The sequence below is a fragment of the Xenopus tropicalis genome, chromosome 5 (assembly GCF_000004195.4).
Source record: "Xenopus tropicalis strain Nigerian chromosome 5, UCB_Xtro_10.0, whole genome shotgun sequence".
In the NCBI taxonomy this organism is placed as follows: Eukaryota; Metazoa; Chordata; class Amphibia; order Anura; family Pipidae; genus Xenopus; species Xenopus tropicalis.
In genome coordinates this window covers 20,817,533-20,843,127 of record NC_030681.2, presented here as the reverse complement: position 1 = coordinate 20,843,127, position 25,595 = coordinate 20,817,533, and the positions used below count along the sequence as shown (strand labels likewise).

General features: G+C 39.5%; 1 protein-coding gene across 1 annotated transcript in view; it reads right to left on the bottom strand.

The window, feature by feature from the left end:
* Nucleotides 1–7,037: 7,037 nt before the first annotated feature.
* Nucleotides 7,038–25,595, bottom strand: part of msh2 (mutS homolog 2) — a 74,680-nt gene continuing 56,122 nt past the window's right edge. The window contains exons 11-16 of the mRNA XM_002935381.5: nt 19,813–19,910; nt 16,217–16,462; nt 15,911–16,115; nt 12,021–12,268; nt 9,598–9,770; nt 7,038–7,337 (exon numbers count right to left, since the gene is read on the bottom strand). Coding sequence (XP_002935427.2) covers nt 7,167–7,337; nt 9,598–9,770; nt 12,021–12,268; nt 15,911–16,115; nt 16,217–16,462; nt 19,813–19,910 — 1,141 coding nt within the window. The 3' untranslated portion in view covers nt 7,038–7,166. The remainder of the gene's footprint in view (nt 7,338–9,597; nt 9,771–12,020; nt 12,269–15,910; nt 16,116–16,216; nt 16,463–19,812; nt 19,911–25,595) is intronic.

Sequence of the window (25,595 nt, the reverse complement as noted above, 5' to 3'; positions counted from 1 at the left end):
GTTGGGCCTGTACCCAGAAGCACTGAATCTTCCCGGGTGCAGACACACCCAGCCAGTACCTACCAATAGAGGAGAGACTTGCCGTTTGTGGGCGGATATCGGCTGGGTATGCCTGTACCCCGGCGGATGCAGTGCTTCTGGGTGCAGGCACAACTAGAAGATTTTTTTAATCATAGGGAAGGATTGTCAGGCAGCGCTTATCCACACAACCCGCCCCGTGTGCCCTTGCCCTTATTTCTCACTGTTGATTAAATCAGGTTACCTTCTGTTCTTAACTGTTTTGTTAGTTACTAACAATTCGCCTCACAAACTTCTTTTTTTCTATCTCAACAATATGTATGTTTCTCTGTATAGGAATTGCATCCCTGTTTGCATTTTTATGGGGTGCATACTCTAGTATACACATAACATGTGGAGCTGTTACTGCACGGACGATATTCTCCACTGTCAGTTCATTCCTGCCAGCAAAGGTAAAATTTGATTTCCTATTTGTTCTTTGAGCAAATGCCAGTAGTGCCATTTCCCTAATCTTATAATACCAGTAACCTGCACTACACTGAGTATTGTTCATTCTGAATCCTATCGATGCATTAAATGTTTGGTATCTTTCTGATCCTTTAGAGTTTCGGATTTTGGACCTTACTCTGCTTGCAAAGCTCATTAAACTCAGTAAGAACCAGTTATATAACTGCTGCTCCTCTGATGATCGCGGATCTTTTTGATAGCAGAGATCGGATTAAAATGCAGTGCATATTTTACATCCTTTATTCTATTGGATGGTAAGTTCCCATTCCTTTGTGTTAGTGTGATATGGTTCATTGTGTGTGTGTCTTCATCCCAACATGGCAACTTGGAATATTAATTAGTTTGAAGCACATTTTCTGAGACCCATGTGTTTATTCCTTGCACTTATTTCTATTACAGTGTCGTGGGGACCATTTTTGGACCAATTCTGATTGGCCTTTACGGTTCCATGTGGTGAATGGCACTACGGGTAAGTGAAACATATATGAATATAATAAAGGCCAGTGGGAAGACATAAGCATCACTTTCTGAAGTGGCTTGAAGTTGCCCAGAGAGGAAAGAAATAGCTTTTACAAGATATTAAAGGTTTTCGGATGCGTATAAGCAAACCAATGAAATTCGACTAAAGATTTCCATTTCGGAGGAAGCATTATTACACGTTTTAGATTGAAATAACTTGTGTCAACATTTTTAACGTTGAAAGGGTTACTGGTCGTCTAATGAGAAACAAAAATCAAGAGAAAGAAATATGTTGTTTTATTCACACATTTTATTTATGATCTATCCTATTTCAGCCGCAGCTTGAATTTCTCTGTTATCGGATTTGGAGCTGCTTCTTTTGCTACTAAAGGTGTATTTCACTGGATTCCCACCCTAATGGAGAGAGTCAACACAGAGCAACAGCCAAATGGCATCCTTGGTATCAGTTTGGATCACAAGTAGGTCCCTATTTCATTCTCTACTTGGCTTATCCTTTCTCTTGTCACACTAAAGTATATGAAATTTGCTGATTATTCCTGTGTTTACAAGTAACTATTATTGGGTGAAGCTTTCTTTAAATCATGGCTGACAAACCCTAAACATTTACTGATAATCAGAAAATATGCTCAGATGTATAACACAATAATTGTAACTATATAAAAAATAAGTCTAATATTATTATCTGTCCACGATATTTCTAGTTAGTAGGTATATGTAAGAGCTAATTCTCACTACCTATTGACTTTTCCTCATAACCTTTAAAAAGAGCACAAAAATGGATTATAATTGTTACATGCTTAAACAATATATCAGATTGCACTTTATGTTTATTTCATCAATGTGTCTATTTAATCTCTATTGTTTTTTATAGCATGCTATATGAATTTGGCAAATGCCTGTCTCTTGTGATTGGAATTATGTTGGGCACAGTGTTCTGTTACAATCGCCGAAAAGCGAATCCACGAGAAGATCCGAAACTTTGCACCATTGTACTTCTGCTGGCTGTTCCCCTTCTCTACTTGAGCATTTTCCTTATAAGGATAAACCTCATTGCAGCCCAAGTGAGTATTATGGAATTGAGTGAATACTTAATAGAAAATATTAGTACATATGTAATAGTTTACCTCTATAAAACAAGAATTATCTAACCCAACTGTTCTCCCATCTTTTTCTCTACAGGTTTTCCTCTTTTTAAGTGGGATTTGTCTGTCTGTGAACCAGGTCCCTATAAACGAAATCATACTGGTAACGTATTCAGCTTCCTTTCCTGTGCTTGTAATGTCTCATACAGATAGTTGCATAAGTTCCAGTGCTACTGCATTGGTTTTATATCTTATACCTTCGTCTTGACTTGAGTTCAATGAATTGGCTTGTGCTGGACATACTTTTTTTTAGTTTAGAGTCTGTGTTGGTTCTTAGGGTGGGCATACGCTGTAAAGTTCGCTTGTTTGGCGAGGTCTTTTCCCAATCAAGATCCGGCTGATTTCAAGCCAGATGCTGGTTGGGTAGGCCCGTCACTGGTTCCCATACAGGGGCAGATAAGCTGCTGAATCAGTCTAAAGGACTGTTATCTGCAGCTTAAATGAGCCTGTGTATGGCCACCTTAAGATACACAAAGAGGAAAATTGGAGCTATTCTGTGTTAGGGTTTTGTGAAGTATTTGTGAGTTATTTACTCATTTCTGACACTGTTTAATAAGCAGGAGTCCATTATCTAGAGGGATTATTTGTGCAAGTGCACAGATCTAATCTAATGATCTACCTTCTAATAATCAAACACGAAGGAGCCTCAACAGAGTGTGAAATAGTTATGAAATAGCAATAGCCATATATTGTGATTAAAACAATAGGTAAAAAGTATGTTTTGTACAGGCCCTTTAGGCTAGTGCCACATGGAGCTGATTCTGAGATTTAGGGGAATATTTATTATGCTGTATAAAAAGTACAGTGAAACATTACCGGTGATGTTGCTCATAGCAGCCAATCAGATGTTTTACTTTTGTTTTCTAACTGTTGAAATCTAATTGCTGATTGGTTGCCCTGGGCAACATCCCCAGTAATGCTTCACTCCACTTTCTACACAGCATAATAAATATACCCCTATGTCCCTACACTGGCACCAGGCTACCTTGGCTGCACGCGGAAGCACTGTCTCCACCCGGATGCAGGCAGACGTGGCGAATATCGGCTGTGAAATGCAAACTCACGCTTTTTTTGACTGATATCTGCCACTTATGCCTGCACCCGGGTGGAGACAAAGTTTCTGGATGTAGGCAAGGTAGGAGGCTGGTCCCAGCGTAGGGGCTGGTCCTCTGCATTTTTCAGCAGGCCGAGAATCAGCTGCGTGTGGCACTAGCCTTAGGGTATTGGTAAATGGGAAGATTTGTCCCTTGCTGTGGGCAAGGAATCTCCCCTTGTGCCAGTATCCTGTTGTGTGGACTTAATTCGAATGCCAATGCATGAAGCAACATTTTGCTACAGGGCTACTGTACATGATAACATGCAGACCTTCATGGTTCCACATATATATTGCTAAATATCTCAGATAGAACAGCCCTAAGAAAAGAGCACAAAGCAATACTTTGATTTGACGGTTGTCCCCTAATTGTATGTATAATTTAATTATAATTGCCAAAATCCTTACATCTCAAAATTCTGTTCTCTTTTTCCAGACGACCACACTTCCAACCCGGGTTACATACCTCTTGCAATGGGTAAGTACTATCTTTTTACCTTTAGAAACTATACAATAAGGAGGGATAATGCATTTGACATTTGCTCTTTGTTGTAATGGGCCACAGTATTAACCTGTTTATGAAAAGGCAGTGTTTCATTTCTACTGTTTTCATTTGTCCAACAGATTTTTGAAAGACTAAATAGAGCCAGACCATACATGTCCCAGTACAGTACAGAGATCGTTCTCACGATTTGCTCATCCGTGGCTTTGATCGGAGTTGTCTTTTTTCTAATGACGACTAAATATATTGAAGAAGATGAGAAGAAAGTAAGGCAAATTATGGATACACCAAATCCTGTGCAACCTTAGAAGATAAAGGTACAGGCTGATGGATACAGATATAGTTGCAGGAGTGGCAATGATTGGAGATACTGGGAGTTGTATCCAGACAGCACAAATAATTCCCAGGTGCACCTTCTCCTTCAACGTCAGATTGTATCCCGACAGCACAAATAATTCCCAGGTGCACCTTCTCCGCCAACGTCAGATTGTATCCCGACAGCACAAATAATTCCCAGGTGCACCTTCTCCGCCAACGTCAGACTGTATCCCGACAGCTTCATAAGTTTCCAGCCTAGCTTAAATTTATGCACCAAGGGATGACACATTAGTCCACTGAACCGGAACAAGCAGAGGACTTAATATAAACAGTATTGCACCTCAGTAATCACAAGGGGGTATCTTACCCCAAGAGTGACGGGTGTATCCCAGTGAAATGCTTTACTGTTTAAAACACATATTTACAAATCCTTATTTTGTATATTTTTTTATAATTTATTTTTATACAAATATATCCTGACACAGAATTTGCTTTTCCAATATTGAGTAGGGAAAGTGATATCTTGGGAATATTGAGTGGACTAGGTTTCTTTCTTTCTTTCTTTCCTCAGTTCAATAGCCATAGCTTCTTTTCCAGGGTTTACTAGGACAGTATGGTGGTGCAATGGTTAGCACTACTGCCTTGCACTACTGCACTGCTTTGATCCTGCTAGGGGACTGCAAGGAATGTGTATGCTTTTGCCATACCCCTCTGGGCTCCCTCTTCTGCCTAATCCCAATACAGCGTACAGTAAGATCAATAGGCTCTTGGCTTCTGCGGTATAGTACCGGCTTAAAGGACATGTAAACCCCACACACAAAAAAAATCAGTGAACAGCCTCTTTGAAACTCTCCAATACCTGCCACACCGGTTCTCCAGAGGTTATTATGGCCACATGGTGAAAGCTGCTATTTGCTTTAGGAAAATGCGATGGTGCTGGCAAACAGAGGGGATATATGCAGTACACATAATGCCATTTGGATGGGGAAGACGTGCCCAACTGATATACATTGTAGGCAAATGTAGGCTTTACATATCCTTTAATTATACTTCATTTTGGTACAAAAACATGTATATATTTATATCTACCTTTACCATCTTCCTCAATTGTAAGAAGTCCTTCTGCTGGGTTTCTGGGTAAAACTCATTGCTATTCTCAGTATTCTGCCCATTGAACCAAAAGACCTTATGATACACTGCAATGACATTATATGAGATTATTAATATATCTTTGCTAAATAAAGAAGCTTTTGAATATCATTGGAATATCTTGAAATACATCTCTGCATCTGGATAGCCACAATACTTTCTGGATAGCAAAATAGTAATGACAATCATGGCAGCAGCAGCAAATATGTCTCAAAATAAAACCCACTGTGCAAATGAAGTCTCTATAATGCATGTGAAGGGCAGGAGATTCTATAATATACTCAGAGTTAAAGATAAACTACACCTTTAAAAGTCAATTCTGACATTAAGATTGATAAGTGATTACGCATGTTGCAACCAATAAATCTGACTAAGGGTGAAGGTGGAGCTATATTTGCAATTAGATTCTGCAGCCCCATTAGCAGCCGCGCCATCCACACCTACAGAGTATAGAGAATATTTGTAGAACTTACGGATAACCGTAGCCATGCCAGAAAACAAAGAGGTGCAATACACGCGGAGGCTTATTAATCAAAATTAGTGTCATTTTTATATTAAATTTCAAATTTAAAAAATGCAAATGTTAACTTGTTTATTAAAAAATCAGAATAAAAAAAAAAAAAACACCATTGATAAAACCAATTAAAAAACTGAATACCTGAAATTCATACACTTCTGCATACTTTCTAATTCAAATTAACATAGTAGTTCCCACTGACTTCCAACTGACCTTGAAGGCTTTGAAAGTTTTCTATTCACGTTTTTTCACTTATCAAAAATTTGCTTTTTTTAAAATAATGATTCAAATTCACGATTTTTTAAGACAAATTTAAAAAAACTTGAATCACAGATAAAAACCATGAACGTTAATAACGTTTGACGAGAATCATGATTAGGGTTAGAGAATTCATATCATTTGGTGCTGCAGCATGATGGTCATTATTGAATTGCTGAATCCATGGTGGGGGGGGGTTGGGCAATAGTAAACAGGGCTCTGTTTTGTTCTAAAGGTCCCCATACACGGGGCAGATCCGCTTGCTTGGCGATGTCGCCAAGTGAGGGGATCTTCTCCCGATATCCCCACCTACGGGTGGGTGATATCGGGAGAATCAAGGATAATTATAACGACGGGCATAGGTGCAGTCGGTCGGCCAGATCTTGATCGGCCAGGTTAGAAAATCTAGTCGGATCGGGGACTGCATCGGGTCGTTGATGTGTTCCCCGATCCGACTAGATTTTCTAACCTGCCCGATCGAGATCTGGCCGATTTTAGAATTTAGCATATCACTACCTGTGTGTTATAAATTAATTCACTGCTTCACTGAATGGTTATGTCTGACGAAGGGGACAACCCCCAAAATATTAAATTTTTTCTACAATAAAGCTGCCAGGGTTGATACCCTGCACAGAATCGCCATGTTGTGCTGGTAATTTTGTTCTAACTTAGTGATTTCCAACCAGTGGCTCATAAGCAACATGTTGCTCCCCAACCCCTTGGATGTTGCTCCCAGTGGCCTCAAAGCAGGTGCTTATTTTTGAATTCCTGGCTTGGAGGCAAATTTTTTTTGTATATAACTAGGTGTACTGCTAAACAGAACCTCCTGTAGGCTGCCAGTCCACATAGGGGCTACCAAATAGCCAAAATAGCCCTTATTTGGCACCAACTAAACATGTTTCGTGTTGCTTGCCAACTCGTTTTACATTTTACACTTGACAACTGACTGATGAGTTCAATGTGTCTGAAAGACAAATCATCTTTCTTTACAGGGCTAAAAGTTAAAGGTTTAGTTGGGGTGTTACTTATGTCACAATTTGAGACTTTTTTTTGTAGAAAAACATTTTATTCCATCATACTCTCTAGTTGTAAATATCTTTAAGTAGCCAAAGGTAACAATACTAATGCAGTAATACAAACAGCTGAAAAACCAGCTGGAATTATAGAGAGCGTAAACAGACTTTACAATCCTGGTTTTGTTCTGGAAATAACCTCATGGACAAAACTGTTATTTCTGGCCAGGACGTCAGATCTGAACTGCTGCAGCTTGCTCTTTATTTCTTCCTCAGACATTTCTGTCAGAGGCAAAGCTTTTACTCTGGAAAGGAAATCCTGGATTATCTTTTCCCCTTCCTGCAACAGAACAAGAAATGCAATTTTATTACTTAATAACCATGGGTTTGACCGCAAAGTCCAATTAAAAGGTTATAACAGTACTATAAACCTGTCTACACAAAAAGAAAGACTTAATGAGGGTATTTTACAAAAAAAAAATTCAACTTGCAACCAATCAATGCTTTTCTAGAAAGCATAATAGACTGGTTAGAAACAATTGCTGATTGGTTGCTGTAACTTCCCTGGTGCCATGTATCACCTATGTTAGCACAAGGCACTATCTCTATACAGTTAGATTCCCCTGAGAACCCCAAAAACTATTTTTGGGTGCAGTTGCAGGGTCTGGTTGCTCCACAAGATGTGTTTGTGGCAATAGACATTTTCCAAAAAAGCCTATTTAAAAGAGAACTAAACCCTAAAAATCAACATAGGTAGAAATTTTATATACTGAACTTACTCTACTAGCATACCCATTCAGCATCTCTTTAACAGTAAGCATTCTCCATTTTGGATTTTGCTAGGAGTGTCAGTGGCACTGCACATGCTCAGTGTGCTCTGGCTCCCAGAGATATGCAAAACAGCACTATGGCATACCGCCCCACTGTCCCGACTTCTGCACCCTGCCCCGATTCATTTTTAAATGTCCCGTGTTCCTGAATTGCCCCGCTCTCGCAAATTTAAAGTTCCCAGCTCTCTGCTCTTTTCACCGTAAGGGGGACGAGAGACGAGTGTGTGACATCACGGTGAAGAGCAGAGAGCAGGGAACTTTATTGTGGAGGCTCAATTCTCCTTCTGTTCCAGCTATGGCTTTTGAGTGTTTGTGCCTCCTCCATCAACAATGTAAATCTTTTTTGAAGCACTGCAAATTTCTTATCTTAATTGTACAAGCGCTGCAGAATATGTTGGTGCTTTAAAAATAAATGTTAATAATAATAATCTTAAACGCTCTGTTTTGGGAAAGCTCAGGGAGGAAGATGCAGGGGGGAACAAAGCTGGGGAAAGGAAGCTTGACAGAACGCTAAAAAAGCCCAGTGTGTGAGGGTGTTTAAAGAAAGATTTACACTGTTGAACGTGGAGGGATAAGGTATGAACACTAAAGAAGAATGGCAGGACCAGACAGAAGATTGACCCAAGAGGGGGGTAGTCAAAAAGCTGAGGGAGGGAGTGCAAAGGGAAAAGCAGTATGGGCAGTAAATAAGTGCAATTGATTTCAGCAAAGAATGGAGTATAAAGGAGTCATTTTTTTTAATATAGAAAACATTGTGACTTCATGCGGCCCTGGAGATTTTTTTGGAATTGTTTAGAAATACCACCTCCTCCACCCAGGGCCATTGCCACCCTGTCTGTCTTCTGGTGCACTTGTGTGCTTTTCAGGTGTGTTTTTGTAAAATGGGCTTGTTGTTTGGGGCGCGGCCATAAAGCGGGTGTGGCCAAAAATTTGCACATAATTTTTGTCCCTTTTTGTACTTTTCAAACGTTGGGAGGTATGCTATGGCACTAACCCAACCATTCAGTCTAACCAACTGCACATTGGGTGTCCCATCCCACAGTCAGGTAATTTGGACTCTAAAACATGAGAATGCCCTGACAGAACAGCACAGCATGGGTAGTGCTGGGCGGTATGACCAAAAATTTATATCACGGTATTTTTTTTATTATATCGGTATCACGGTATTTGACGGTATTTTTTTTTCCCCATGCATGATTAGGTGACCACCCCAAACACCCCCCCCCCCCAACCCCAAACACCCCCCCATCCAACCCCAAACACCCCCCCATCCCCTTCACATAAATAAACCTTACGGGCCAGGCAGCCGCAGGCACCCCCGACAGCTCACAGAGCCTCCTGGCAGTTTTTCTTACTATTTCCGGGTTGCGCGCGTGACGTCAGCGTGCGCGTGACGTCAGCGCGCACGTAACGTCAGCGCGCACAACCCGGAAATAGTAAGAAAAATTGCCAGGAGGCGCCCACACCGGTATGCCGGTAAGTTAAAATTTTTTATCATCTTTTTTAAAAAAACCGGTGTTCGGTATATACCGGTATACCGCCCAGCACTAAGCATGGGTATTATTAATGTAAGAGACTGTTTTGTATATATCTTCACACAAACAATTTTAAATGTGCCCAGCCTTATACAGGGGATGTTAAGCTTTTGCCCAATGAGTAATATTCTTTTAGAAAAGAAAAGTAATAATAATGTTTAAACCCGATCAAATACAACTGGGAAACCTGCTTTACCACCAGGAGTAGGGATCTCGCAGTGCATTGGCTACAAACCTCCTTTTCTTTGCAGCGCCTCTTCCTAGTTGGTTCATCGTCACAGTCATCGGGGTTGCCAACAAACTGAAACTCCTCTAATTGCAGTGCCTTTTCCTTTGCAGTTTCAATAACATGTTTAGGAAAGTTGGCAAGCTCTGCCACGTGTATTCCAAAGCTCTGATCACAAACCCCTTAAAAAAAATAGAAAACAAAATCACTATAATTATGCTGGGACCCCCCCATATTGGATAAAGGGTATATTTATCATGCTGTGTAAAAAGTGGAGTGAAGCATTACTGGAGATATTGCCCAGGGCAACCAATCAGCAATTAGATTTCAACCAAAGCAAAGCACCGTTGATGTTTTTCTCCACTTTTTACACAGCATCATAAATATACCGCTAATAAGTGTGCATCAACAAAACTACATACTGTTTTAGACGCCATTAATATGTACTACAATGACAAAATAATCAGTACAGTTGTTATGATAAAAAATGATTGGTGAATGTGTTTGGGTTACAGTACAACAAATGTATTTCCAAACCAATTCGATGAAAGCCTTCGAATTCAGTAAAAGGTTTACTGAAAAATGATATGCATTTTAGTGATATTTTACAGAATTTTAATTCCTAAACCATATATAGATAAGCGCAAAGATCATTAAGCTTGAAATATTAACTGAAATTATTTGCAGTAATAATCAGGAATTCATAAATAGATCTAGGAATAGGACTAATATTAATTGGTTGGAAAACTAAACATATTTATGTAAAAAATCCAGTGTTCCTGCTATGTTGTTTTTATACCTTTCTTGAAGATCTAGAAAACAATGTATTGAAATAGTTGTTGAAACAAGTGGAATTATTTGAGCACTGGCACTTTAAATAACAAAATTAAGTTGGTGAAATTTGATTGACTTGTTTAGCGCTGGCACTTTATAAAGAATGAATTATTGGTTTTATTTATTTGCCACTGGCACTTTATAACTAATAAATCAGTGGTTTGAATGAAACAAGAAAGGTATAAAAACAACATAGCACAAGCACTTTATTGTTTATTTTTACATATGTATGTTGTTTTCCGACCAATTAATATTAGTCCAATTCCTAAATCTATGAATGAATTCCTGATTATTACTGCAAATAAGGTGGTTGGATAGTGCGATTCTTAGTAAACAGGTTATCTTTTTCTAATTTTTTGCATAGGAAAATTGATATTTTCTACAGTCCTTTTGTATTTTAAAAGAATGTAAGAAGCAATTCACAAGAGATTTAGGAGAAGCCTAATATGGAGTTATAAACAGAAAATATAAATGTGCATTTAAATATTTTAGTAATATTTATTACAGGTATAGGACCCATTATCCAGAATGCTCGGGATCACGAGTATTCCGGATAAGGGGTCTTTCCGTAATTTGGATCTCCATACCATAAGTCTACTAAAAAATCAATAAAACATTAATTAAACCCAACCGGATTGTTTTGCATCCAATAAGGGGTAATTATATCTTAGTTGGGATCAATTACAAGATACTGTTTTATTTCTACAGAGAAAAAGCAATTATTTAACCATTAAATAAACCCAACAGGATTGTTCTGCCCCCAATAAGGGGTAATTATATCTTAGTTGGGATCAAGTACAGGTACTGTTTTATTATTACAGAGAAAAGGGAATCATTTAACCATTAAATAAACCCAATAGGGCTGTTCTGCCCCAATAAGGGGTAATTATATCTTAGTTGGGATCAAGTACAGGTACTGTTTTATTATTACAGAGAAAAGGGAATCATTTAACCATTAAATAAACCCAACAGGATTGTTCTGCCCCCAATAAGGGGTAATTATATCTTAGTTGGGATCAAGTACAGGTACTGTTTTATTATTACAGAGAAAAGGGAATCATTTAACCATTAAATAAACCCAATAGGGCTGTTCTGCCCCAATAAGGGGTAATTATATCTTAGTTGGGATCAAGTACAGGTACTGTTTTATTATTACAGAGAAAAGGGAATCATTTAACCATTAAATAAACCCAATAGGGCTGTTCTGCCCCAATAAGGGGTAATTATATCTTAGTTGGGATCAAGTACAGGTACTGTTTTATTATTACAGAGAAAAGGGAATCATTTAACCATTAAATAAACCCAATAGGGCTGTTCTGCCCCCAATAAGGGGTATTTATATCTTAGTTGGGATCAAGTACAAGATATTGTTTTATCAGTTTTAAAATTCTGAATTATTTGATTAAAATGGAGTCTATGGGAGACAGGCTTTCCGTAATTCTGAGATTTCTGGATAATGGGGTTCTGCATGAGGGATCCCATACCTGTACCAATACTGATCACAAGGCTTCTTATTAAAATAAATGTTCCTTATCATAATCAAACAGATTCCATCCTGTAAAGGAAACTCCCATGCAATTACACACCTGCCTACTCACCTCTCTTTATCCGGTACAGCATGGTTAAGGTATCTTCTGTGGTCAGGGCAGTAACGTGCAAATTATTCACTGTTGGCACTTGGTCAGCCAGGGCTGTTAGTTCATGAAAATGGGTAGCAAACATGCAAAAAGCCTTGATCTTAGTGGAAATATATTCTGAGATTGCCCAGGCCAGCCCAAACCCATCATACGTGGAGGTGCCTCTACCCAATTCATCAATGATAATCAGCGAATTCTCTGTAGCAGATCTGCAAAGCATTGTAGCAACAAGAGGCGGTCAAACATCTAAACCACAACTGCTAAAACACACAAACCATCTGGGGAATGATATGCTCAGTGCCTAACTGTTAATCCTACCCCTTTAAAAGGGGGAAGTTTTTGATTTTACCATAAAGTTTATTACTTCTATTTCCTATAGGGAATGCAGCATCTGCATGGTTCTAAATATCTGTGGCATTCCATTCATCTTTAGATGGAATAAAAGTTCTAACCATGGAGTTCACAGATATAATGGCAGCCATTCAATACTAAATTCAAGAACCAACTACTGAACTCAAAGGGATATGTAATCCTAACGTTTAACAACAAGTAATTCTCTTAAAGGGATTTTGTCATGATTTTTGTGGTATATTTTTTTATTTCTAAATTACACTGTTTACATAGCAAATAATTCACTCTGCCATTTAAAATGTTATTCTTGAACTAATAAATGTATTTTTAGCTGTAATATTAGTGTGTAGGCGCCATCTCAGTGCATTGTGCCTGAGTCTGAGCTTTCAGCCAGCGCTACACATTAGAACTGCTTTCAGCTAACCTATTGTTTCTCCTACTCCCATGTAACTGGAGGAGTCCCAAGCCGGACTTGGATTTCTATTGAGTGCTATTCTGATACCTACTGGGAGCTGCTATCTTGCTCCCTTCCCACTGTTCTGCTGATCGGCTGCTGGGGGGGGGGGGAATATCACTCCAATTTACAGCGCAACAGTAAAGTGTGACTGAAGTTTATCAGAGCACAGGTCACATGGCTGTGGCACCCTGGAAAATGAAGAATATGGCTAGCCCCATGGGAAATTTCAAAATTAAATAGAAAAAAAGTTTGTGCTTTTGAAAAACAGATTACAATGCTGGATTCTGCTGGAGAAACTGATGGGTTTTGAAAAAAACATGTTTTCCCATGGCAGTATTCCTTTAAACAGAAATTAATTTATAAAATGCCTGGTAGCATTCATTTGAGTATCCATTTGATGCATTATCCTTAATCCTTATCCCTAAGAATTTAATCCAGCACTTTAAAATTAATACAAGAAACTATTCTCGACCACTTTACATTAAAGGAGAAGAAAGGTAAAAACTAAGTAAGCTTATAGCCATAAGCACTCACAGAAATGCTGCACTGACTTCTCTGAAAAAAGATTTCTTGTGTGTGTAATTCCTGTGCCAGAGACACACAGCTCTCTCCTCTCTCCTGTTCCCCCCTCCCTCAAGAATGCTAAGAACTCACTTCCCCCCCTTAGGAATGTGGATCTGAGCCAATCAGCAGGAAGCTGACTCATAATCTTACTAACTGAGCATGTTCACCGTTCTTGGTGCAGGAGTGAGGCATTATGGGAACTTTCTTTACACAGCTCAGCATTTTTTCTTCCTGCTTGGCTTCTAATCATATGAATGGGAGAAATATGGGGAGACTTAAGGGCACTATTGAGACAACTGAAGGTAAGCCTGCAGCTTGAGATTAACTCTTTATTAGCCTTTCCTTCTCCTTTAACTAAGTCAGATATTTCCTTAACAGACACTGAAAGGCTTAATCGCTGGGGGTGCCAATTTAAGCACCCCCAAGTCATTATAATTGCTAATTACAGACTATGAACCAAGTGCTTCTCCTCACTGAAGCTCTGATCTAATATCTTGCTTGCAAGTTCTTGGGGTCCCCGCTGCTACGCCGGGCGGTGCACATGTGCAGTACAGTCAAATCAGGACTTCGGAAATGCAGCTTTTTGCTCTATTGCGCATCTGCAAACCCAGAGGAGCGGAGAGGATCATAGCAACCCTTTCCTTTTCCTTTAAAGCGAATGAAATGAATCTGTTAGGCAGACAATTGTATGTCAAGAAGGGAATAGACCTAAAGATCTTTCGTTATTTAAATATAACATTTAACATTTTGTTACTATACAGGGGAAGCCTATGGTGACAGTCCTGCCTTTATCTGGCATTTTCTTCTTCTGACTGCTCATTAATTTGTTTAAACTCTAACAGTTCTCTGGAGGCCCCATGAGATTTCATTCGTCCTCAGATGCAATAAATGCTATAACCCTGGCGTTCACAGATATAATGGTAACCATTCAATAATATGTGAATTTAAGGAAGAACTAGTGAACTCAAAGGGAAAATGTAGTCCTAACGTTTAACATCAAGTACTCAAAAACAAAAACACATTTTATCTAACGGACATCATAAACAGATTCTGTCATTATCTTTATGGTATACTTTGTATTACTATATTACACTGTTTACATTGCAATTAACTGATTCTACCATTTAACATTTTATTTTTGAACCAATAAATGTATTTTTTTTTAGTTGTAATATTGGTGTGTAGGCGCCATCTCAGTGCATTGTGCCTGAGCTTTCAGAAGGAGGCAGCGCTACACATTAGAACTGCTTCCAACTAACCTACTGTTTCTCCTACTCCCATGTAACTGGAGGAGTCCCAAGCCGGACTTGGATTTTTACTATTGAGTGCTGTTCTCATATTTACCACTAGGTGGGGAATAGGAGCATTTTAAGCAATGCATGTGTCAGGGAACTGCTATCTTGCTCCCTTCCCATTGTTCTGCTGCTGGGGGGTTGATTCTGTTGGAGAAGCTCTATTAACTGATGCGTTTTGTACAAAAACATTTCGGGAACTTACTATATTAGTATTTTCATGTTTTGCTATACCTAGTAACTACAGTTGCCATTGAAATTGGCTGCCAACCTTCCTTAATTACCTCCTAGAGGGTCCCTTTTATTTCTAATCTATTAAGAAGCAGCGAGTGAGTAGCCTGGCTTAGTGGGCAAGAGGGCGTGGTCAATAGAATTTAGCAAAATATGAAAAGTTTAGCAATAGCAGGATTAAGTTTCACCTAGAAGATACAGAAAAAAAACCTTCAGGGTGAAGACACACAGAGCTACTTAGTAGCAAGTACTTGTCATGGCAACTAAATGCCAGAAAATACCCTGCCATAGACAATATTGAGAATTACCTCTGCTAAAACACACAGACAATTATCAGTAAATGATCAGCATTGTCTATTTTAGTAGCCAAGTAGAAAACACTGTCACTATCAAAATACTCTCTGCTCGTTTATCCATCCAGTTAACACTATATATGGACCTGGAAGTCCAGCTTTAAAATGATGAAACAGAAAATAAAGCTTTAATTATTGCCCAACAGATATTCTGCTATCAACCTATATCTTATTAGCACCAAATAAAAGGCAGTTCTAAATACCCAATAGTAGGACTATGCTGACGGTAAGTACATCTCTACTTTCTGTGCATGTACTTAGAATAAAACACATCAAAGAAGACTTCCCTGTATTCTGAACTCTCTGTCCTAGAATAAAACAAATCCAACTGGACCAGTTCATTGTGCGTTTTGTACCCCCTTTTATTTCTCTACGTTTCCTTCTTTACATGAACTGAAGTAAGAATGAGAATGGATTTTCTCTAAGGCTTTCTAAACAGGCTAAAGTATACTTTCCAGTGGAGAATTACAGGAATTGTATCAAGGCTGATGATGCCCATGTAATGTTAGCTTGTGTCCTACTTCTTTCGCTTCATTTGCCAAGTGTGTAACTGTATCTCACACATTCCTACCTTTTTTACAACTGATTATTTTAGTTTAATACCTGAGAATTGAGGCAGTTTCTAGCATCTCGGCCATAAATGTTGACACTCCTTTCAGTTGACTGTCTCCAGCCCCAACTCGTGCAAGTATGCAGTCCACTATACTGATTTCTGCAGAATCACAGGGTACAAAGGAACCAATCTGAGCCATAAGGACAATCACACCAGTCTGGCGGATATATGTCGATTTCCCTCCCATGTTAGGACCTGATTAGAAAAGAAGAAGGTTTTTAAGTCACTTGTATTACATTTTGCAGCATTAATAGGCATTTATTATGGCAAAGCACAATGTACAACTGTAGTGTTACCAGTAATAATATGAAACATCTGCTTTTCCTTTTCAAATGTTATATCATTCGGAATGAACGCCACATCATCTTGCATCTCAATGCATGGGTGTCTGGCCGACTGGAGCATAATTTTTCCCTGTCCCTTTTCCAAAATGACGGGCCGGACATACGGTACTGGTGCGCTGTTAGAAACGTAGGCAAAGCTGACCGCAGCGTCCAACTGTGCAATGACGTCATTCAGAGTCTGAATTGGATCCACATATCCTGGAACAAACAAATGAGGGATATTTTTCAAGTTGCACTGCATGTGGCAATTGTTGGATTTGCCTTGGAACTATTATTAGATTAGAAGTGAATGTTTTACATATATATTAAAAATTATCATCAACATATATTTAGCTTATGATTTTAAAATTCTGATTCTGTTTCTAAGAACAACCTTATTTCCTTGATTCAGCCATCTTACTGTCAATATAAGGAGGTTTTTATCAGTTTTACGCTACTCAAAGTAGGAGGCAGTAGGAGAAGACTAGGTCAAAAAAGGTTACTTGTGCCTTCATGATACACCATTTTATTTTAAGCCATAGGGAATTTAATGCTGTAGCTCAGCAGCAGCTGGACATAGACTTTTTCCCCTGTCCAGCTACTGCCCCTTCCTTCCAAGGGGAAAAAGTCTATGTCCAGCTACTGCCCCTTCCTTCCAAGGGGAAAAAGTCTATGTCCAGCTACTGCCCCTTCCTTCCAAGGGGAAAAAGTCTATGTCCAGCTACTGCCCCTTCCTTCCAAGGGGAAAAAGTCTATGTCCAGCTACTGCCCCTTCCTTCCAAGGGGAAAAAGTCTATGTCCAGCTGAAACAGAATGAGAATTTTAAAATCATAAGCTAAATATATGTTGATGATAATTTGAGAAGCGTAAAACTGATAAAAAAAAACCTCCTTTTATTGACTTCCCATTACATGTTGCACTAGTTATCATAAATATTCAAGTTTTGGGTGTTTAAAAGCAGTGAAGTTCATAGTCAACATGACTATCAGTTATATAATCTGGGGTACTGATATTTAATGGGGCAAATAAGACAAGAGGGGACCTTAAGGTGGTAAAGAAAATAATTTTTTCAATTCAGAAATATTTGAGAGACAAATTCAACGTTTTCCTTCCAGAGTTCCAGCCTTCAGAACCTTTTAATCAGTACTGTATAACACTGAGATAGAAAATATGACATTACTCTGTAAACTGAATCTAAAGCTAAGCAATAATCATCTGAACTACATTCATTTCAAATAGAAAATTATGTCATTGCCAAAACCAAAAAAAGAAAAAGATGAAACCATTTGGAGGGTTGTGACCTTCATCTCTCTTCTACTCTTCCAGATCCATTTAGTTCTTAACTTCAATATTTTCTTGAGCTTCTCCCTGTCTAATGGGAATGCCCTGTCATTTTTCTGTGCAATCTTCAAATGCTTCCTGAAGAGCTCTTTTTAAAGTGTAGTATACTCCTGTTTTTAAAATAACATATACCTATTTAACTGAGCTTAAAGGAGAGGGAAACATTAAATCGCTGGGGCTGATGCCAAATGTGAGGAACCCTCACCAATTTTCCCTCTAATTCATATTTGGCAATGGGAGCAAGTGCTGACACATTTTTGCAGCGCATTACACAGAATATTCATCATTCACATCAGTCCTTGCCCCAGAGGAGCTTACAATCTACAGGGTCTATCACATTTACATACACTATGGTCAATTTAGTCAGAAGTCAATTAACCTTCCTGTATGTTTTTGAATGTACAGTAGGAGGAAACCGCAGTCCCACACAGACAAGGGAAGATCATACAAACTCCTTGCAGATAGTGGGTGGGATTGAGTGCAGGACCCCGGAGCTGCAAGTGTTACATACTGAGCCACCGTGCTGCCTTTCCACCCCCTTTAAAATGTAATAACCTATTTGCTACTGATCTCTTGCGATACAGAAATATAAAATATTCTCTTTCTTTCAGAGATGACTTAAGATAACCATTTCCCTGACCCAGAAATATGTAAAGAACATTTCTTCTGTCCTAAACCAATTACCTGGAGTGATGGATTACGGGACATGTAGTCCATCTGCTAGTTAAACAAAGCAGCAGAGGATAGACAGCAGATAGAGGATGGCTACCCGCCACCCAAACACGCACATACGAATGATCCGCAGTGACAGAGAGAAGGCAGAAGCAGCACCAGGAGCACGATCAATAGTTTAACAAGCTGAGAGAATACAAGTATAATAAATGACTTTATTTCAGGTAACTGGTTTGGTAGGGAGTGGAAAATGGTTTATCCAAGTCAAGGGGTAAGACTGTTTGCTCGAAATGCATCCGACAGTTTCAAGTACATTTTGTCAACAAATGTTTAGGATATTTACTATTTACTTGTGGGCTGAGTGGTTCCTCGTAAGCGCCTGGCTCTATTTTTGTATTCAGGGCTTTTGAATTTCAAGTTTCATTATGTATCCAATGAATGTTGTATTACTGTAAACGCTACGTGATTTGCTGGCACTGCATAAATAACTGAAGATAATTAAGGAAAATAGTGGAAACGAATGAAACGAGACAGAATTTAGAAGTCAGTAAAGCACAACCAATAAAGGCCGACAAATATTAGTACAGGAAAATCATAATTTCTAAATATCAGATTTCTAAAACCAGATATCTGCTCCAAACTCAAGAAAACAAATTAGCTCGGGCTGCAGCTACAACCAGGTCTGGACTGGGATACAAAATAGGCCCTGGCATATTGAAGTACACAAAGGCCCCATCAGCGACTGTCCATGGCATCTTATTTTTGCCCCTTTTTGCATTTGGCAGAATCCATAAGTTGCCAGTCTGGGCCTGGTTGCAACCCCTGGATATCTCCTAAAAATCTGTAAATCTGATGAAGTATTGCCCCCCAGTTGTACAGGACTTCCCGTCAGTCTTGCATGTACATAGTGTTCCGAGAGGCAGGGTTCAGTGTGACTAACAGTGCAGCAAAACGCAATGTGAATGATCAGCACCTAACCATACCCAGGAGTAGAACAGCACTGATGGTGGCAGCGGCCAGCAGAAACGTAACCGGAGAACAATTTTTGCTTTATGAGTTTAAACTTTATATGTAAAATCTGGTAACTCAGCAACAGAGTGGGGTCAACATTTAATACATATACAAATAGGATATTACTTTATTTTATATGTACTTAAAGCCACATATACTGCACACTGTTTTAATATTAATATATTTAACATTTTATTTTCTTATGATACTGTCCTTTTAAATGGCTGCTGCCATCTTTATTAATTAATATTGATATGCAGATAAAAAGACTCATTTGCTAGCATTACCTAACAGAATACAATTAACTGAATATTTATTAAAAAATATAGTTAATATACCTTTTTTAATAGATTGCCTTTAAACCTTTGATATTATTAGACAGCACTGTCTATTTATCTTTATATATACTAGACCACATGCTCTAATAATCATTAAAACCATGGCTTTCTCCCCTTGTTACATGAACTATGACTCTATGAGCGTGTATTAGATTAGATCTACAGATATTTCTCTTACATAGACATTATATAACCCAGATTACTTACCAGCAGAAATACTTATAATTTCTTTAACAATAGCGTTCTGTGCTTCCTCATACTCCTCTCTGTTTCTCATGTACTCTTCACTAAGTGAGCTCAGTTTACTGCAATGTAAGAATACAGATTTAATTTCTAGTGTGAGAGTAAAATTATTTGTAAGAGAAACTCAATGCAAGGAAGGTCATGATCTCATATTGCATTATTTTTGCCTTAATATGTATAATCTGCATCACACCCCACATCAAGCTGGTCTTACAGGAGTACGTAGAACACAAAGAGGCACCCACAATTAACCTCATAATAGTTCAGTTTGGGTCTTTCCAACTACAGTTCTCGGACCCCAAGGGCAGCCCCCTCAGTTGTAGAGAAATAGCATTCTGAACCATGGATGTCCAACGTGAAACCCGCACACTGAACGTGACACACCAAGAGATTGTTAAAGCCAAGAGCCCTATAGATTTATTTGTACAATATATAATCTGACCATCAGATCTGGGATGTGTCAAATAATAGAAAAAATAATGGAGCCAGTTGGATATCACTGCTCTAGACCAGTGCTGTCCAACTTCTACGGTGCCGAGGGCCGGAATTTCTCTAGCATACATGGTGGAGGGCCGCTAATGGAAGCCAGTTTTGACCACGCCCCTTTTTGAAACCACACCCACTTCAAACCACACCTATTTTATCACAATGGTGGTAGCACAGCAAAATCTCAAATGCTTGGTCCTTACTGTGGGGATATCAACCATCATTCATATGTGAAAGAATTATGTCATATTAAGATATACCCTTAAATTCCATATGCCTCCTCCTCCCCTGTGGATAGCAGAGCAACCCCCAGTACATAATTACACACCTTAGGGACCATTTAATGGCTATTTCCAACTGCTAACAAACTCCCACAACAAACCCCTGCCAGGTTCACCTCCCACAAGCAGCGTAGGGCAAGCAGAGTATGGCACACACAGGCAGCACTCTGCCTGTCCTATGCTGTCTGTGTGTGCCATACTCTGCCTGTCCTACCCTGCCTGTGTGTGCCATACTCTGCCTGCCCTACCCTGACTCTGTGTGCCATACTCTGCCTGCCCTACCCTTCCTGTATGTGCCATACCTTCCCTGACCTATGCTGCCTGTGTGTGCCATACTCTACCTGCCCTATGCTGGCTGTATGTGCCATACTCTGCCTACAGTACCTATGTCTGAGGTGTGAAGAAGTGAACAATGGGAGTGATTACAGTCTGAGCCTGAGGTGTGAACACTGCAGGGGGTGAACAATGCAGGTATTAAAAGGTGTGAAAAACACAGGGGATTACATATTTAAACAATACAGAGGGATTACAGCCTGAATCTGAGGTGAGAACCATGCAGGGGGCCAGTTAATCACAGTACTGATACCATTTAATGCTTACTCAAAGGTAAGCCATCAAAGCATCCAGACAGGTGGGGGGCCACACAGAGGGGGGCCGCCAGTTGGACAGCACTGCTCTAGACAATGAGTGTACAGATACTCAACTGGGACTGAAAGTAAAAGGTCTACAAAGCAAAATCCAATTATCTGATGCTTTTGTGTACAGGGACGTCACACACAGATTTGAGAGTGAGTCAGAGGCCATATCTTTTTATCTTGGTTTGTTTGTGGTTAAAACTACCCAGGAAGTTTCTTGACTTCTTTTTGGAGTACAAAATATAGAAGCAAACAGAATAAAGGTGGCCACACACGGGACGACTTTATCTTATCGGCCCATGTAGGGGATACAACGACTGGCCTGCCCTACTGATATCTGGCCTGAAATCCACAGATATCCATCAGGCAGGTTAAAAAATTCAGTCGGATCAGGGACTGCATCGGCTCATTGATGCGGCCCCCAAACTGATTCCACCTATTCCAGTCGTTATAATTCAATCGTTTGGCCCCAGGGCCAAACGACCAATTTAGGCTTAATTCCCCCCATATCGCCCACCTGTAGGTGGGGATATCGGGAGAATTTCTGCTCGCTTGGTGACCTCGCTAGGTGAGCAGATCTTTACGTGTATGGCCACCTTAAGGGCAAAGACAGACCAGAAATTTGTATTTTGTAATATCCAGTTGTGGCGACTAATAGGGCACAAAGTGCCGACTTGTATACTTGTGCACGAAGATTAGCCCCGTCTGTCTTTGCCCTAATCCAAAAGGAGGGACGATTAAACATTAGTTTGGGGCTGCTTGTTGCACATTAATAAATTTGAAAGCAGCAAACACTTTTTGTAAAATCAAGTTGTGGCGACTAATAGGGCACAAAGTGCCGACTTGTATACTTGTGCACGGAGATTAGCCCCGTCTGTCTTTGCCCTAATCCAACAGGAGGGAAGATTAAACATTAGGCTGGGGCTGCTTGTTGCACATTAATACATTTGAAAGCAGCAAACACTCTTATCCATGGAGTTGAGCCAGCAAGATCAAAATGTGGATGTGTTGTGATTAAATAAGCTCATTTGCAGAATGCACTTTGTGCGGACCATTGATTCCCCATTAACCCCAGTATGCCTTCCTAATGTTAGTTAACATTCTTACAAAGTCTAGCCGTAGATCAAAACCATTGTTTGCTTTGCATTCGGTCACATTCTTATAAATTATGCAGCCCTTTAATAAATGGCAATGGCAGTGTGTGCAACAGAATGGAATAATATACTCCATTAGTAACTGGGGACCAATGTACTAGCAATGTTCCGGCGCTGGAGTGTGAAATACACCTGGCAAAGGACACACTATTATATGCCTAAAAGGTTTGATTTCATTAAATATTAAACCCCTACTTTTAATAAACACTTTATCACAGCAATTCTGAGAGTGCGAGGCCAGGTTAGTTAAAGAGGTGAGACACAGTATGGCTTCTTAATCCCCCAAACATGGCTCAAACACTGCATTTTAGTTTTCTGATGTGTCTGGTATGGTTGTGTTTGCATATACATCTATTGTATTTTTGGAAGAGTGCTTGCTAAAGTGCTTGCTGGGATAACAAAGTAAAAAGCGTTAACAAATGCTGCTATATAAGGTCATGGGAGCAGAAAGTGCAAGTACAGAAATTAGACCTCTCTAAAGACCTATGCTGGGTCTAATAGAGTGCGAACCTGTTACCCACAACCCACATTTTTACTAGCTCATATCCACTACCCAACAAGCTTGCTGCCGTAACACTGGGGGGGACATCATACGAGGGTGGAAAAGGCGGAAATGCATCCTCATTTACCTAATACATTTTACCTGTATACTGTACACGGAAAGAGTACAATACTAATGTGAGGATGAAATTAGGATAGACATTTAGCTAATTTCTCAGAATTCCTGCCAATATAGGAACTTCTTGCCTATTTAAAAAAAATACATTTTTCAAAATAGAAAGTCCAAATTCCAAATCGGTTTTCTGTATACACACCAGTTTCACCCTATGTTCTCGCCATTACTTTTGCTAAACATGAGAAGGTTGTATTAAACCCACCCACCCCAGCTAACAAATTTATTTTCAGTCTTTGTAATACCCATCATTTACTCCCTTGTTCCCCAAGGAGACAATGCAGCAAACCTGCACCTGTGCAATAACGCATGGCAACCAATCAAATTGTCTGTTTTCATTGTTTTACTTGTAGCTAAATAAATAAAGCTAATCCCTGATTGGTTCCAACTGGTTATTGCCCAGGTACAATGTTGCCCAGTTTTAGTAAATAAGCCACACTGATTTCCTACATTACCCACCAATAATGATGAATTGTAATGGAGCCACCAGTGCTGCATTTAGTAAATACATCAAACTAGTTCTAAATAAAACCTAATAAATAAAAAACACAAATACAAAAGTATTGTAGAAATGATACTATATTGGCCAACAATAAAAATATATTGCAAGCTTTTGGAGCTCTAAGGCCCCTTCATCAGGCAAAATACAAATGAAAGCTGGAATGGCACATATACTGTTAGATCAGAGAGAAGTGTTCATAGGCATTAAATTAGAAGTTACAGATTACTTGCGAAGATAATAAAAGTAATTAATGGTTATTAGGATGGGCTTGTAAATAGTCCAGGGGTCTGGAGTCAGTCAGGTCACACAGTGTGACATGAAACTAAGGATGCACTGAATCCACTATTTTCGGATAATGCCAAACCCTGAATCCTTCGTAAAAGATTTGGCCAAATACCGAACGGAATCCTACTTTAAACATGCAAATTTTACATCCACATCCTGCTGAAAAAGGCTGAATCTTGGCCCAATCCGGAACCGAATCCTAGATTTGGTGCATCCCTACATGAAACCTGACCTCAAATTAAGGCCCTGTCTTAATGTGTTAAATAACTTCATACATTTGAAAGCTTCAGCCAAATACTGAACCGAATCCTAATTAGGATAAGGAAGAACTAAAGAGCCATGAAGCCAAAAATTACATGAAGCCAAAAATTTTCAATCCCCCTGTTTCGGTATGAATTTGGCCAAATACTGTGTATTCCTATCTGTTGGGTAAATCCTCTATTTTTGTCTGGACAATAAAAAATGTGGACCTCTACATAGTCATATGGAGTAGTGATGTGCAGGTCGAGAAATACTAGAACTGCAACCGACCCTAACCCGCCCGCTCCCAACCCGACCCAGCTTCCTCCCTCTTTTTATAGACCTGCGCCTGTCCCAGGCGTGCACCTATAAATGGGAGAGCCAGAAGTGGAAGCTGGCAGTGTAAGGTTGTGGGTGGGGAGGGTGGGTGGAATCCCCCCAACCTGACCCCCCCCCCCCCTTCAACCCGCAGTTCATGTGGTGAGGTCGGCCCCAAACCCACGGGTATCGGGCTGGCTCATACATCACTAATATGGAGCTATTGTAATAAAATGATACATTATATAAACATTAATTATGGCTGTTTGTATATCTGTGGATATAAAGCTCTAAGCCTTAAGTGAACTTATCTCACCAGGCAAGCATTAAACCAATATTTGGGGGAGGGTGGGCCTTGCATCCCAGCAATCATCAGTTGGAAGTGATGGGGGGGGGGAAGGGGGTGACATGGCTTCCAGTGACAAATATGCCTAGAATAAGGTGAATAGCCTCAAAAAAAGTCCCAGTAAGAAATATAGCTACTGCCAGGGGACTTTACTAGAGGTTTCATCTGAAAGGCATCCATTCCCTCAGTCGTAAGGCTGGTTTTGCAACACTTTATTTCCTTCTTTCCAACCCTAAAGATCTGAACAGCAGGTGGAACCAACGAGTATAATTAGATTTTTCAACTGAAATATGACATGTATTTAATTTTAATAATCTAGCCATTGATGGCAAGGCTCCTCACTGGTGGTTAGCAGAACTCCCCCTCATATTTCTTTCATTGGACATATTGTACAAACAGGTCCTGAGATAACGTTGTGATGGCTTAGCGCTGCATACGGCACCTGGCAGCCAAACAAAACATGCATCTACAGAACAGGTGGCCGAGCACCTCTTGTGAATAATAACTCCAGCCACTATTCAGGCTCATTTGGGATTAAATTACCTCCTGAAAGATACATTAATCAGCCATTTATGCAGCGGATGTTTATTGGCTTTGCTTTATTTGTATGTAGACATGTTTCATATAGAAATACACTTATCTATTAACCAGCTGTCACTCCCAAGTTAACAAAGAGGACCAACAGGGTAATGATTGTCTGGCTCAACAGAAATATTTGACACTTGTTGAGTGACAATGAGCAAATATATTCCAGATATTTCTTCTATATATACATGTAGATTTGTACGTTCAAATGCAGTCATGGGTTCAGATTCTGGGATACTGTG